The 16,773-nt window shown below is 36.7% G+C and overlaps 1 protein-coding gene across 2 annotated transcripts in view; it reads left to right on the forward strand.

Moving 5' to 3' along the window:
* The window catches only part of slx1b (SLX1 homolog B, structure-specific endonuclease subunit), a 32,454-nt gene extending 16,151 nt beyond the window's left edge, over nt 1–16,303 (forward strand). Inside the window, exons 5-7 of one of the 2 annotated variants that reach the window (XM_039746898.1) lie at nt 12,064–12,191; nt 12,400–12,484; nt 12,812–13,037. In XM_039746898.1, the coding sequence (XP_039602832.1) occupies nt 12,064–12,191; nt 12,400–12,484; nt 12,812–12,826 (228 nt within the window). In that variant the 3' untranslated portion in view covers nt 12,827–13,037. Of the gene's footprint in view, nt 1–12,063; nt 12,192–12,399; nt 12,485–12,811; nt 13,038–15,793 lie in introns of those variants that run through there. The other variant, XM_039746897.1, reaches the window with a different exon arrangement.
* The last annotated feature ends 470 nt before the right edge of the window (nt 16,304–16,773 follow it).

A 16,773-nucleotide genomic window follows, 5' to 3' on the forward strand; every position in this document is an offset into this window, starting at 1 on the left:
CAGCCAACACAGGGCACAAGGCAGGAACCAATCCCGGGCAGGGTGCTAACCCACCGCAGAAACTTTATTCAACTCATCTATACTAATAAAAGGCAACGCCCTCACTGACTCAATCACTCACTCTCTCACTGACTGACTGAATGACTCACTCATCACTAATTCTCCAACTTCCTGTGTAGGTAGAAGGCTGAAATTTGGCAGGCTCATTCCTTACAGCTTACTTACAAAAGTTGGGCAGGTTTCATTTCGAAATACTACGCTTAATGGTCATAACCGGAACCTATTTTTCTCCATATACAGTAATGGACGTTAGCTCGATGGCCGTGGGGGGCGGAGCAGCGTGTGACATCATCACGCCTCCTACATAATCACATGAACTGACTGTGACCGCAGTACGTAGAAAAGAAGGAAGAGCTCCCAAAGAGCGCAGAAGAATAACGCAGAATACTTTATTCACGAGATACAAGTTTAATGAGAAGACACGAGGTATAAACAAGATTTTGGATCACTTTGTAATGGAGTTAAAATTGCTGTAGCAAGAAACTTTTAAGTGCTGGGTCTTAGCTAATATTAAATAAAGCCGTGGACATCGCAACATCACACAAGAGAGCAGCTCACATGAACTGACTGAACACAGTACGAGTGATCACTTCCATGCATCAAACCTGTTCAAAAAACGCATTAAACAATTGACAAGGTGGGAAAAGAATATGGTCCGAGCTGAGCTCCACAGCTAACGCGTTCTTGCGGAAGCAACTTCGTCACGCTGCCACCAAATACTCACAGAAAAATCCACAAGTTAATACACACGCTGTCTCTAGAGTTTCTCCACACTCAATGTATTCCTCGCATCCCCGTTACACCCTCTGATCTCCCATTTCAATTCAGATGCCTTCAATTTCCAGTAAGGCTCTGCTTTGCGATGAGAAGTAAGTAGTCTCAGGGACAGACCCTACAACAGGTTGCCATTGATTTCAGGCAAGATTGCTTTTCTCTTGGACAACTATACGTTGCATTCTCAAGAGTGAGCTCGCGCAGCTTCGTCGTTTTACAACCAGAGTGCTGAACTGACAACGTGATATATAAAGAGAACTATAATAATTGTAATAAACGAACAATAAAACAGCGGAGAACCCGTGGATTAAATAAAAAGGCAGCTTCCTTGGCAAAGCAAGGAAAAGGATGGCTTTTATATGTCGTTTGTTTATAAAACAGCGGAGAAGCTGTGTAAAGGCTGCTTCACAAAAAACCAGCGGAGCGCCTTATATGAGCAGGCAGTAAGCTAAACAAGGGAATCAATAAATATCTATAATCATAATAAACGAACAAAAAATAGCATACAAGCCGCAGATTAAATAAAGGAAATGGGTACCTGAACATTAAAGTAAGTCTCAAATAGCTACACAATAACTATAAGAATCGTAATAAACGAACAATAAAACAGTGCAGAACCGCAAAGTAAGGAGAAACGACGGCCTTATATGGTGTTCGTTTATAAAGCAGCGGAGAAGCTGTGCGAAGGCAGCTACACAAAAAAACAGCAGAGCGCCACACTCTGAATGTATTCCTTGCATCACCGTTATACCCTCTGATCTCCCATTTCAATTCAAATGCCTCAAATTTCCAGTAAGGCTCTGCTTCGCGATTACAATTAATTAGTCTCAGGGACAGACCCTACAAAAGGTTGCCATTGATTTGAGGCAACATTGCTTTCCTCCTGGACAAAACTATACGTTGCATTCTCAAAAGTAAGCTCAGTGCGCAGCTTGGTCATATTACAACCGGACTGCTGAACTGACAACGTGGTTTACAAAGAGACACTTAACAGATAGTTATTGCTTTATTTTCCCTCAGTTTAAAAACGTTTTCTTTTCTTCTTAATTAAAATTTAAAAGCAGTTCTTCGTCGCTGCGAAGCGCGGGGATTTTGCTATATACAGTATATATATATGTATGTATGTATATATGTGTATATATATATATATATATATGTAGATATGTATATATATGTGTGTGTATATATGTAGATCTGTATGTATATATATGTATATGTATATATATATATATATATATATATATATATATATATATATATATATATATATATATATATATATATATATATATATGACAGCAACACTCATAACAGTGACAAAACAATTACATTGACAATCATGTTACGTTATTTTTAAAATGTTTCCTTTTCTTTTTCATAACTTCTTTAACACACTACTTCTCTGCTGCGAAGCGCGGGTGTTTTGCTAGTTCACAATAACTCTCAACATTGCTCAGTTATAACATAAAATACAAAATAATACACTCACTTTTTCAATTCATTCCTCTTCCACAAATCTCTCAAATTCTTCATCCTCAGTGTTGGAGGTAAACAGTTGGGCGATTTCAGCATCAAGCGTGCCCGGATCTCTCTCGTCATTATCCGAGTCAGTCTCATTGCTGTTACTTAGCTGTTTAGTGATGATTCCACCCTCTGTGAAAGCTCAAAGATACTTGAGACTGATACCTTAGCCCAGGCATCCACGATCCATTAGCAGATAGTGGTGTAACTCGCCTGGCGTTGCCTCCCTGTCTTGGTGAATGTGTGTTCGCCTTCCATCATCCAATGCTCCCACGCATCTCGCAATTTAACTTTGAACGACCTGTTGACACCGATATCTAACAGTTGGAGTTCTATGGTTAATCCACCCGGAATGATGGCAAGCTCCGAATTAGTTTGCTTCACTTGGATTTTGACAGTATCGGTGAGATGGGCGCGCATGGAGTCACAGATCAATAGAGACAGAGATTTGTGGAAAAAGCCATCCGGTCTCCTGACGTAAACTTCCTGACTACGGTAGCCGTGATGCTCCAACAATCCATCAAGCGGTGCAGCTTCGTAGCTTACCAAAGTCATTCTAAAACATTTTGACAGATTTTTGAGCACCGTGTATCACATAAAATCGGTTCGATGTCAGTAAGCACAACCAGAATTAATACATAAGGCGCACTGGATTACAAGGCGAACTGTCGATTTTTGATAAAATTAAAGGATTTTAAGTGCACCTTATTGTCCAAAAAATAATCAACAACATCCTCTCACAGTCCAAAGACATGCAGGTTAGGTGGACTGGCGATTCTAAATTGGCCCTAGTGTGTGTTTGTGTGTGTCCTGCGGTGGATTGGTGCCCTGCCCGGGATTAGTTCCTGCCTTGTGCCCTGTGTTGGCTGGGATTGGCTCCAGCAGACCCCTGTGTTCAGATTCAGCGGGTTGGAAAATGGATGGATGGATTTAATACAGTCTACTCAACATTCATTTGGCGCAACGTTTTGCAGCTTTTTATTAAATTTGCATTGAATTGTTTCTGGAAGAAGCTTGAAGACCCCACATGCTCTGCATTATTAGCCTACGTATATTTAATTGCAGTTTATTAGTAAAATAGATATATAAGTTAAACTTCTTACCGGTGCGATCATGAATTCTGAAAAGAAGACAAGAGCATCGTATCCCGCATCGTTCAAACTGAAAGTTATTTAGCGTACTGAGGAAACCAGTAATTGTTTGGCTGGTAGAGTTTTGCGTTAGCGAAAAACTTGTAAGAGATTGGAGAAAAAATAAGTCTTCTCTACAAGCAAGCATTGCATTTTAGACTTTCGCCTTTCAGTGGACTGGAAAAGGACTCGTATGACTGGATTGTGAAATGCAGGCAAAATGGGTACGTTGTGACTCGTTCAAGCATTCGGTTACGGGCACTTCAATTGGCAAAAGAAGGAAAGTATTTAACGATCGATGGTAAGCCTTTGTTGAAATTTCAAGCATCGGCTGGCTGGTGTATGTGGTTTATGAACAGATATGGGCTTTGCCTTCGTCAGCGAACAAAAATGGCGCAGAATCTGCCGATAGATCTGGAAGAAAAGGTCAGTTCCTTTCATAAATTTATTATCAAGCAAAGAAAAAGGCATGACTTTTTTTTTTTTTCTTTTCTAATTATTTCATGTGTACCCTAAATGAGACTGTTCAATATCATACCCTTGGTTTGCTGTTATTGCTATTACTGCATTAAGACTTGTTATGCTTGTTTTGGACACATCTTTAACACCATCACCTGGGTTTATTATCTGGGGATATCATCTAAATGCACTAAAATTGATGAAGATTATATGTATGTATGTATGTATGTATATATATATATATGTATATGTGTATATGTATATATATATATATATATATATATATATTAAGTGCAAAATTCTTTTCTTTCTTTTTCCTCTTTTAAAGACTATATTGGTAACAGATATCTCTATCTTTTAACCTTAAAGCCACTGCATGGGGGCTTGATGTGCTTTGGACGTGCTCTGTCTCTGGGTATGTCAGAGGACTGGGACTGCATGAAGTGGGTTTTAGCCTCACCTGGGGAGGCAAAAGGGAGGGTGGGGGTTAAGGGGAAGAGAAAGAGAGCAGGCTTGATCTATATCTAATCTATCATCTCAATCTTTATAATTATAACTATCAACGTAATAATAAGCTGCATGGCAACAACTCTTGGGGGAATAGGAAATTAAGACCTAAACTATTTCACTTCCAGTTAAGACTATAATATGACACCAAAAACTCAGAATCAGTGTCTCCATGATGGGACAGTTAACTTCGTAAGCTGGAATGTTAAAGGCCTGAATCACGAATTAAAGAGAAAGAAAGTACTTTCTCACCTAACAGGTCTAAATGCTAAAATAGTATTTTTACAGGAAACCCACTTACTAAGTAAGGATCAGTTCCGCTGCAAAAGACTGGACTGGCCAAATGTTCCATTCTAGTTTTACAAAGAAAACTAGAGGGGTGGGAATTCTCATACATAGAACAGTACCATTTGTAGCATCAGATGTAGTATTGGATCCTGAAGGGAGATATGTGATGGTCATGGGAGACTTATCTAACTGTAAAATGATTTTGATAAATGTTTATGCACCTAATGTTGATGATAAGGAATTTATACAAAATTTATTTGCATCCATTCCCAATCTGAACACTCATAAACTTATAATGGCTGGGGACTTTAATTGTGTTCTAAATCCACTTTTAGATAAGACTTCCTCCACAGGGGGAACGCAACTAACACCGCAAAGATAATTACAAAGTTTATAACTGATCACAACTTATCAGATCCCTGGAGGTTTTAAACCCAAATTCAAGAACATATTCTTTCTACTCACCAGTACATCATTGCTACTCAAGGATTGATTACTTCTTTATAGATAATAACTTCTTGCCTAAGATTAAATCTTGTAAATACGATGCTATTGTTATTTCAGACCATGCTCCGATGATCTTGGAGCTGAAATTACTAAGCCCCATACACTCACCCCAGATGGCGTCTCAATCCGCTTCTATTAGCTGACGAGAATTGTACTGAATTTATATCCAAACAAATTGAATTCTTTCTAGAGACAAATACATCCCCTGAGATCTCTGCAGGAATACTCTGGGAAACTCTTAAGGCCTTCTTAAGAGGACAGATTATCTCATATCTTTCCCACAGAAATAAATCCAGAGCGAAGAAAGTAGCAGAGATAAAAAGCGAAATTACTAAAATAGATGAAGAACATGCCAGACTACCAAGCGAGACTCTACATAAGAGGAGGCAGGCTCTACATTCAGAATTAAACCTCTTGACAACTAAAGAAACCGAACAACTAATTTACAAATCCAGACATCATTATTATGAACATGGAGAGAAAGCTAATAAGCTTTTAGCGCAACAAATTCACAAGCAAGAAGTGCAACGCAATCTCGTAATTACTAACACGAATGGAGATAAAATCATCGAACACAAAAATATAATGTACACTTTTAGAGACTACTATAAATCCCTATATACTACTGAGTTTAAAGAAGACAATATACAATCTAATGCATTTCTGGATAAATTACAGATACCACAAATTGACGCTATTAGTGTGGAGGAGCTCGATAAACCTCTGTCATTATCAGAATTACTGGATGCTATAAAGTCACTCCAAGGTGGAAAAGCAGCAGGCCCTGATGGCTACCCTGCAGAGTTTTACAAGAAATTCTCCGCTCAGCTAGCTCCCTCCTATTAGCAACATTTACAGAAGCCAGAGATAACCAATCTCTTCCACAAACCTTTCGCCAAGCACTAATCACTGTCTTTCCAAAACAAAATAAGGACTTATTACAATGTGCATCATACAGACCAATTTCACTTCTGAATAACGACGTTAAAATACTCTCTAAAATCATAGCTAGAAGGATGGAGAAAGTGCTCCCTCAATAATATCACAAGACCAAACTGGATTTATTAGGGGCCGACACTTATCTTCAAATCTTCGACGCCTGTTTAATGTAATATACTCACCAACTAAATCAAACACCCCAGAAATATTATTATCATTGGATGCAGAAAAGCATTCGACATGATTGAATGGAAATACCTTTTACTATTTTGGAGAAGTTTGGGTTTGGCCCAACATTTGTGCATGGATTAAATTACTGTATACTAACCCAGAAGCTTCAGTTTGCATCAATAACATTTGCTCAGACTACTTTAAACTAGAACGTGGCACAAGACAAGGATGCCCTTTGTCACCACTGCTGTTTGCAATTGCCATTGAACCACTGGCAATACATTGTCGAAATACTGATCAGATAAAGGGGATTAGCAGAGAAGGACTGGAACAGAAAATCTCATTATATGCAGATGACATGGTACTGTATATATCGGACCCAGAAAATTCTGTGCCTGCAGTCTTAGCAGCACTCACAGAATTTCAAAAGCTCTCTGGTCTCAGAATTAATCTGAATAAAAGTGTACTCTTTCCGTGAATTCGCAAGCATATAATATTAGATTAGACACCCTTCCTTTTATCATTGCAGAACAGTTTAAATACCTCGGGGTAAACATCACAAGTAAACATAAAGCTCTTTATCAAAAAATTTCGTCGTCTGTATGGAAAAAATTAAACAAGACTTGCATAGATGGTCAACCCTTCATCTCACACTAGCTGGAAGAATTAACACTGTTAAGATGAATATTCTTCCTAAGCTCCTTTTTATTTCAAAACATACCAATATACATTAATAAATCGTTCTTTAAGCAATTAGATTCAACAATAACCTCATTTATTTGGAATTCTAAACATCCACGCATCAAAAGAGCGACCCTACAAAGACAAAAGGCAGAAGGCGGCATGGCTCTACCTAACTTCCAGTTTTATTACTGGGGCAAATATACAGTCGATAAGAACCTGGACACAAATAGAAGAACATACACAGGCATGGACCGCAATAGAAGTAAAATCCTGCAGTACTTCTTTGTATTCCTTGCTTTGTGCTCCAATAAACACACGCTATCGGCAATACACTAATAACCCAATTGTGCTCCACTCACTTAGAATCTGGAACCAATGTAGAAAGCATTTTAAGACGGAGAAGCTTCTTTCTGTGGCACCCTGCAAAAGAACCACCTCTTTCAACCCTCACAAACATATGCAGTTTTTAATATCTGGAAAAATTTGGAATTAACTTGCTTAGAGATCTTTATATAGACAACGCCTTTGCATCCTATGAACAATTACATTCCAAATTTAACATTCCAGCTACAAATTTCTTTCACTATCTTCAAATCAGGAACTTTGTTAAACAGAACCTTCCAGATTTTCCTCATCTTGCACCCTCATCCACGCTGGAAAAATTATTGCTCAATTTCAAGGAGTTAGACTCCATCTCTACAATATATAAAATCCTTTTACAATCCCTTCCTTTCAAAGATCCAAGAGGACACTGGGAAAATGACCTCTCAATTAATATATCAGAAAAGGAGTGGAAAGTAGCAATGCAGAGAATTCACTCAAGCTCCATATGCAAAGCATACAATTATACAACTCAAAATTATATATCGAGCACATCTGTCTCGACTAAAACTCTCAAAATGTTTCCAGGGCATGATCCAACCTGCGAACGTTGCAACCAAGCCCCAGCCTCACTAGGTCACATGTTCTGGGCCTGCTCCAAATTAACATTATTCTGGACAAAAATTTTTAATTACCTCTCAGACAGTCTTGGACTCACAATCCCTCCTAACCCATTAACAGCTGTGTTTGGGGTTCTTCCAGAGGGTCTTAAAGTGGAGAAAGACAAACAAACTGTGATTGCATTCACTACACTGTTGGCACGCAGACTTATTCTGATAAACTGGAAGAACCCAAACTCTCCTCTTTTAAGTCAGTGGGAAACTGATGTGTTATATTATTTAAAATTGGAAAAAATCAAATACTCAGTTAGAGGATCTGTGCAGACTTTTTCAAAACATGGCAGGATCTAATCAGTAATATTTTGAAATGATTTTATAAAGCACAGAGAATTTGTTGATTTAGGTATTTTTAAAAGCCTTAAATTTTACACCGTTTGGCTTGCTCTCTCTCTCAAGGGTGGGGATCGATCTGTTCTTAGCATAATTCTTTTTTTTTTTTGTAAAACTTGATTGCTATGTATTGATTGTAATAAAATTAATAAATAAATAATAAAAAAAAAAAAGAAAAAGGCATGACTTTGATCTCAGTAACATTGGCAACATGGATGAAACGCCAATGACATTTGATATGCCGGGGAATCGAACTGTAGCAGGTATTGGTGAGAAGACCATACTTATTAAGTCAATGGGCCATGTAAAAACCCATTTCACTGTTGTCCTCTCTTGCTTGGTAGATGGTACAAAGCTACATTCAACAACAATAATCAAGAGGAATTCGTTCCCAAAGAACATTAAATTTCCTGCAGGCATTACTGTTCGTGTACACCCCAAAGGCTGGATGGATGAGGCTAGAACGAATTTGTGGCTTCAAGATGTGTGGGCTAGGTGATCAGGAGCAAGGCAAAGTAAACGCCCGTCACTTTTGGTGTGGGACATGTTCTGCGCTCATACATCAGAGGATGTGAAGGATGAAGCCAGGAAAATGGCTACTAGGTTAGCTGTTTTTCCCGGCGGATTGACATCGATGCTCCAGCCATTAGATGTTTGTTTGAACAAGCCAATCTAGGACAGAGTACGCAGCATGTGGCAGCAGTGGATGTGTTCTGGACAAGTAAAATTAACAAAAGGAGGGAATTTGAAGAAACCAGATATTGATTTAGTAGCTAAATGGGTAAAGGAAGCTTGGGACTCAATTCCACCAGAAATGATCAAAAAGTCGTTCTTGAAATGCGGCATCAGTAATGCTATGAATGGATCAGAAGATGATGCCATCTATGAAGACAAAGAATCCGCAACAGATGATTCAACAATCGGCGACGGCGAAGAGGATGATGTTTATGCTGACGATGTCACGGAAGAAAACTTTCACGTTTTATTCGGACATTCTGATGACGAAGAGTCAGACTTTGAAGGATTTGAAGAAGACACTTAGGGCCACTTTATTATATGCGAGGGATTAGAATACGAATTTGATTTAAATATTCTAACTGTAAGTAAATGAATAAAAATTTTTTTGGAGTTTTAATTTTGGCTTGCTAAAATTCTTCAAAGATTAAAATGTTAAAAAGGCTGGGCCCAGGTACATTGGGTATAATTATGAAATTCAAATAATTTGATAGGCTGTCAAGCTTTACCCTCGACTTATACGCGGGTCATAACAAATTTCATAATTTTCAGCTTAAACAATACACTGGACTTTTCTGCGAGGTCAATTAATAGGCGAGTATCTAAGGTAATTTAATTTTGCAGTCATGTTCCCATGACCATTTATTGATGACATGTGACTAATGACATTGTGCATTGTAACAATAACAATATCCATCTGAGGGTTTATAAACTGTAGTAAATAATTGATTAACTTTGTTAGCAACAGTGATCAGATATGCTTTGCATTTTATAAAAACATAAGTAATTTGACAAAGGAGAGGAGATCATCCAGTCCACCAATCTTGTGCTAATCTGTTCCAAAATTTCATCCAGGTACTTCTTAAAGATTCTCAATGTTTCTTCTTCCCCTGCATGGCTTGGTAGATTGTTCCAGATTCAGATGTCCTTCAGTGAGTATCAGGGACCCTAATATTTACCAGAAAAACATTCCATACACCATCACACTACCACAACCAGGACTGCTGGCACCAAATAGGGTAACTTCAGTAGACTCATGTTGTTTAGACAAAATTCTGATCCTTCCATCAGCATGATGAGGGAGATAGTGAGCTATGCAAATCATTCAAAACAGATATTGTGGGTTACTTCAACACAAAGTGTGCTGACTCAGCCATTAATGACCTATTGGACATGGACTCACTCATGGATCCAAGATTTAGAGCCATATATAGCATAACTACATAAATACATAATCTGTTTATGTCTTTCCCTGTTTTCCCACTCCACTTTTAAAATGACCAAGTCAAAATGATCTACCTACATTAAAAATGTTATATATATATATATATATATATATATATATATATATATATATATATATATATATATATATATATATATATATATATATATATATATGCTAAGTACAGTGTCTTGCAAAAGTATTAGAACTTTTCCACATTTTGTCACATAACAGCCACAAACATGAATCAATTTCATTGGAATTCCACGTGAAAGACCAATACAAAGTGGTGTACACTTGAGAAGTGGAACGAAAATCATACATGATTCCAAACATTTTTTACAAATAAATAACTGCAAAGTGGGGTGTGCGTAATTATTCAGCCCCCTTTGGTCTGAGTGCAGTCAGTTGCCCATAGACATTGTCTGATGAGTGCTAATGACTAAATAGAGTGCACCTGTGTGTAATCTAATGTCAGTACAAATACAGCTGCTCTGTGACAGCCTCAGAGGTTGTCTAAGAGAATATTGGGAGCAACAACACCATGAAGTCCAAAGAACACACCAGACAGGTCAGGGATAAAGTTATTGAGAAATTTAAAGCAGGCTTAGGCAACAAAAAGATTTCCAAAGCCTTGAACATCCCACGGAGCACTGTTCAAGCGATCATTCAGAAATGGAAGGAGTATAGCACAATTGTAAACCTACCAAGACAAGGCTGTCCACCTAAACTCACAGGCCGAACAAGGAGAGCGCTGATCAGAAATGCAGCCAAGAGGCCCATGGTGACTCTGGACGAGCTGCAGAGATCTACAGCTCAGGTGGGGGAATCTGTTAATAGGACAACTATTAGTCGTGCACTGCACAAAGTTGTCCTTTATGGAAGAGTGGCAAGAAGAAAGCCATTGTTAACAGAAAACCATAAGAAGTCCCGTTTGCAGTTTGCCACAAGCCATGTGGGGGACACAGCAAACATGTGGAAGAAAGTGCTCTGGTCAGATGAGACCAAAATGGAACTTTTTGGCCAAAATGCAAAACGCTATGTGTGGCGGAAAGCTAACACTGCACATCACTCTGAGCACACCATCCCCACTGTCAAATATGGTGGTGGCAGCATCATGCTCTGGGGGTGCTTCTCTTCAGCAGGGACAGAGAAGCTGGTCAGAGTTCATGGGAAGATGGATGGAGCCAAATACAGGGCAATCTTAGGGATATCATATGGAGGATATATGATAGACTAACATCTAAAAAAAATTTTTTTGAATGCATCACGATTTACCTGCACTACCTTTCCGATCTACCGGTCAATCACGATCGACGTATTGGACACCCCTACTCTAAATTGTAAGCTACAGAAGAAATATAAGAGAAGCATGCAAAGAAATACTCTTCAACTGTCTTAATTGGAAATCAGGCTGTGTGTTAGTAACTGTTTCAAAACATAGTGCATCACACTAAGGATGTGTGCTAAATCTGTGTCAGTACAGTAGTGGACACTAAACATACCTTTTCTACTATATGTTGACATTTTGAAATGTAATGTTTTTTTTTTTTCACGTAATAACAGTTTTGTTATTAATAACAATTCAGCATATTTGGCTTGTTTTTCCCAGGTTAAACATAGCACTAAGGCTTTTAAAAGTGTAAGCAGTTAATCACTGTTTAATTTTGCTTAATTTTTTTTTTTCTAAAAATATTTTAAACTGTTTGTTATCTTTTTAATCCATCTGTAGACACCCACCCATTCAATTACCTGTTTCTTGCCATCTTGCTCTATGATAAGCCATGTGATCTGTCTGGCACAGGAGTTTCTGAAATATGAACCAGGACATCTTATTCCCATTGAAGGAAAGTGCCCGAGGTGAGTTGGAGGACAGCTGTTTCCTCATATGTATACATACAGTATGTATCTGAATGGCTGCTTGAGATGAATTGAATATTGTAAATATGCCTTTTTAATCATTTATATAACTAATTTATCAACCAACTGTCTCTATAGGTACTATAGATACCTAAAGGTAAATTACATTGTTTTTATTTTTTAATTCTTTTTTTTTTTTTTCCTATAGTTGTAAAAACCAGGTGCTGTGGGGAAATCTTATTCGACATAAGAAGGGATGTTATGGAGACCTCGAGGAAATTGCATCTTCTCAGGTATCTTGAAAAAAATGTATATAATAAAAAAATGTTTGTCCTTTTTAACTATTACACATAGGATGCATGACATCATTTAGAACAGTGGCACTAAAACTTTTTTAAATTAAGATCAAGTGTGCCCTGTAATAGACCTGCTCTGATCAGGTTTGGTGCAGAGAAAAAAAACTAAGTAATCTGCTTACTGAGTGAGATGATTTGAGTTAGCACTGAAATAAACACTTCTAAGTGGGGTTTATATTGGATCATCTTGAAATGTCTCTATTATGCTCTTTCTGAACTTAAGATTCTTAGCTAGTTAATATTTATTTCACTTTAACTTTTAAGAAGCACAATGCCTGAACAAAGCCCGTTCAATCACAGGAACACTAGACACACTGGAAGCTGTTGCGGAAAAGAGGATGATGGCAAAATTGGATGCCATCATGAAAAATCCCCTCCTGGAGGCACTCTCTTGGAATACTTTAGCCATAGGCTCATTCTACCACAGTGTGCTAAGAAGCACTTCAGAGGGTCTTTTCGGGCCACTGCTATCAGGCGATTCAGTGCTTCTACCCAATGTGCTTATTATGTTTATTTTTATTTAATTATTTATTTATAGTTTAATTCATACATTCAGTGGGTGAATTATCTATTATTTTTATGTGAATCTGCTTCCTCATTTTTATGTTTCCACTGCTGTATGCATCTGAATTTTCCCATGGGATTAATAAACTTTATGTAATTGATCTAATCTAATAATGCAATGGTGTTTGAGCAGTCCATTTATAGCCAAAGCTGTTGGTTTGTGGAAAAAATTGTTTGAAATCTGTGTTTTGAATTTATTCAGTTACAGTGGATTCAGTTATTCGCCTTCCTGTGTGAATGCACTGCCTGAAGCACAAGAAAGCTCCAGGGACAAAACAGGTGACAAATAAAATGGTCAGCGTTGTCAGTTCCATCAAGGCTACAAAAATACAGCAGTCTGAACCTATATCCAAACTGACTGACATTTTTGGTATTTTGAATGATCTACACATGACAAGTCTAGTAGAAATTCCACCTTCTTCACTTTGTTTATAAATTCATGGAGAGAGTAGAAAATTCTTCTTGTGGCAAACACACAATATCTTATAAGCTGAGGCTTCCTTGTAACTTAAAAAGAGTTTGTGCTAATGCAACTCACCTGCTATACAGATTTTAATGCAGTGGATTCAGAAATATTTAGAACACTTTGCTTTGTTCTGTAGATTGCCTTTTAAATTGTTACATTTTCCACATTCTCCTATCAAACTAAACTTAAACCCATAATGACAAAGTGAAAAGATCTGCACATTATTAGAAAACAAAAAGTGAAATCTCTCATTCACATAAGTATTGACTCTCTTAATTTAATACTTTGTAGAATCCCCTTTGGCAGCAAATACAACTTCAAATTTTCTTGGATAAGTCTCTAAAAGCTTTGCACACCTGGATTTGGGCAGTTTATCCCATTCTTCCTGGAAGATAATCTTAAGTTCTATTTGAGATGTTTCCCATCCAAACTGTTATCTTTACGTCTCCCCACAAATGTTCTATGGGGTTTAGGTTTAAGCTTTGGCTTGGCCACTCAAGAAAAGACAGAGATTTGTCCTAAAGCCACTGCAGTACTTTCTCAGCTGTATGCTTTGTGTAAATGTGTGTACTCCGAAGCAGGTTTTTTTCCCAAGGACCTTGCTGTATTCAGTTGCATTCATCAAACCTTCAACTATGATCAGTCTCTCTTTCATGCCACTTTAAAGCACCCCGTAAGTATGATGCCATCACCACTGTGGTTCACTACAAAGATCTTATTAGGCAGATGATGAACAGTGCCTGATCATTTCCATAGTGCCCAGAGTTCTGCCTGAAAAATTCAAGATTTGTCTCATCCGACCAGATAATCTTTCTTCTCCTTTTCAGACTCCTTTAGTTGTACTGAACAGTGGCTTCCATCTAGCCACTGTTTCATAAATGCCTGATTGATGCAATGTTACTAAGACAGTTGTCCATCCAACAGGTTTTGCTGTCCTAGCAAAAGACTTCTGAAACTTTGTTAAACTGATCACTGGGTTCTTAGTCACCTCTTTGTCTAAGACCTTTCCTGCCCTGTTGTTCAGTTTGACCAGATGTCCCTGTGGTTCTAAACATTTTCCATTTCACAATTATTGAGGCCATTGTACTTTTGGGAAAAGTCAAAGCTTTAGAAATATTTTTAACACCTTGCCCTGATGTATGCCTCACAACAAATTGGGCTCAGAGGTATACAGTGAGTTTCTAGGACTTCATGACCTCTTTTTTTTAATCAAGTGTGAATTGTGAAAAGGCAAATTTATCTATCTGAAATTAAATCTACAACACAGTAAGGTGGGCATAAAGTAAAGGGGTCTGAATACTACTGGCCCACTGTATTTATCAGTCATCATCTATCCAGGGGTCGCCAACTCTTATCCTGGAGGACCACCATGGCTGCAGATTTTCAATCTAACCCTTTTTGTAATGAGTGCCCTGTTTTGTCTTGCTAATTAATTTCTTGTGAATTAATTTTAATTGAATTGCTTTTTTAAGATTTGTTTGCATGAATTTCTTTATCGTTTATCTGAATTGCTTCATTTCTTTCCTTAAATGGCACCCAAACAGAAATGAAATGTGAAGTGAGTGAGCCAACAGAAGACCAACTAAGTCAGGGCCTCAAACCACCAGTTTCACTCCAATTAGTTGCTTAATTAGGCACCGATTCTTGTTGTTAATTAAACTTGTTCTTTAATTCCATGGCTTGTTGCTGCTCTTGTGGTGCAGACATTTCCAAAATTGTTGATTTTCCCTTTCTAAGAGCACTGTTAAAATGTTTTGTGGACCTGAGCAGATCAACATTCCTGAGAAATTCATCTTTCTTTATTTTCAGATATTGTATGATGGACACCAGTTGTTTTGGCTCATTTTGTGTCTCATTATTGTTTGGCTGCTAATTAAGAAAAACAAAACAAATTTAATTAAATTAATAAATTGAAATTAATTTTGCAATGTATATGTATATGTATATGTGTGTGTGTACACACATATATATATATATATATATATATATATATATATATATATATATATATATATGTGTATATAGATAGATACTTTATTAATCCCAAGGGGAGTGTATGTATATATGTACAGTATGTGTGTGTGTGTGTACATTAATATATATATATATATATATATATATATATATATATATGTGTGTGTGTGTGTGTGTGTGTGTGTGTGTGTGTGTGTATATGTATATATATATATATATATATGTAATTTTTTTTTTCTTAGAGTCACTGGGTAGATGATTTGTAGTTCTGAAAATCCTACAGCTTAAGAATGACCAGATCTCATGTGAGCTGAGAATTTGGAGACAGAGAGGTGGCAGTGCATTCAGGAAGAATATTAACATCTGCACAACATGTCTTTCTCTGCTGCCAATACCTTACCACATAAATATGGTGGTTTTTGTTTATGTGCTGCACAAGACTGTATCTTTTTGTTCATTTTTTTAATACTACCTCTGTAATAACCATGAAACATTTTCCTTTCAAAATGTGAATGAATTTTGTTGAACTGGTCACAAGGTTTTACATTTTTTTCACAATAATGGCAATGACAAATGATATTGTATTTATATTTGTGACTGAGTCTTTAACTCTTAAGTGTAGCTTATACAGTATCTGTCCATTTTTAATAACTCTTTTAATGACGTGTCTCTTAATTTCCCATTTCTTAAAAATGTAAATGATGGAAAACCTTTACAAATATGTGGGATGGCAGATAAAATTATATCTTCAAACCAATTATTGATAAAAATAATATATATATATATATATATATATATATATATATATATATATATATATATATATATATATATATAAAGCAATCATTGGCTTTATCTTTTACCTTACAAAAATGTACGAATGCCTCATTTGATAGGCTACCAGGATTTAGGATAATTGTCCTATATGAAATCAGTTTTAAATGCTAAATGAATCATGACATGACGTTTGTGTTTAAATATTCACAAAAATAATTGAATAAACAAAGGTTGCTTATGTTTAGTGATTGCAAATTCTTAGAAAAAATGTCTTTTTGAGTCTTCAACAAAATACAGTATATAATTTTAACATTTTTTCTTTTTTACCTGTAAATGTTTTAATAAGAAAATGAATTACTTTCCTTTTATACAGTGTATCTGTTTATCACAGAAATTTAATAAAAAAGTAAAAATTAAAATAGCACATTTTATTTTTCTTTAATTT

The sequence above is a fragment of the Polypterus senegalus genome, chromosome 3, assembly GCF_016835505.1.
Source record: "Polypterus senegalus isolate Bchr_013 chromosome 3, ASM1683550v1, whole genome shotgun sequence".
Lineage (NCBI taxonomy): Eukaryota > Metazoa > Chordata > Cladistia > Polypteriformes > Polypteridae > Polypterus > Polypterus senegalus.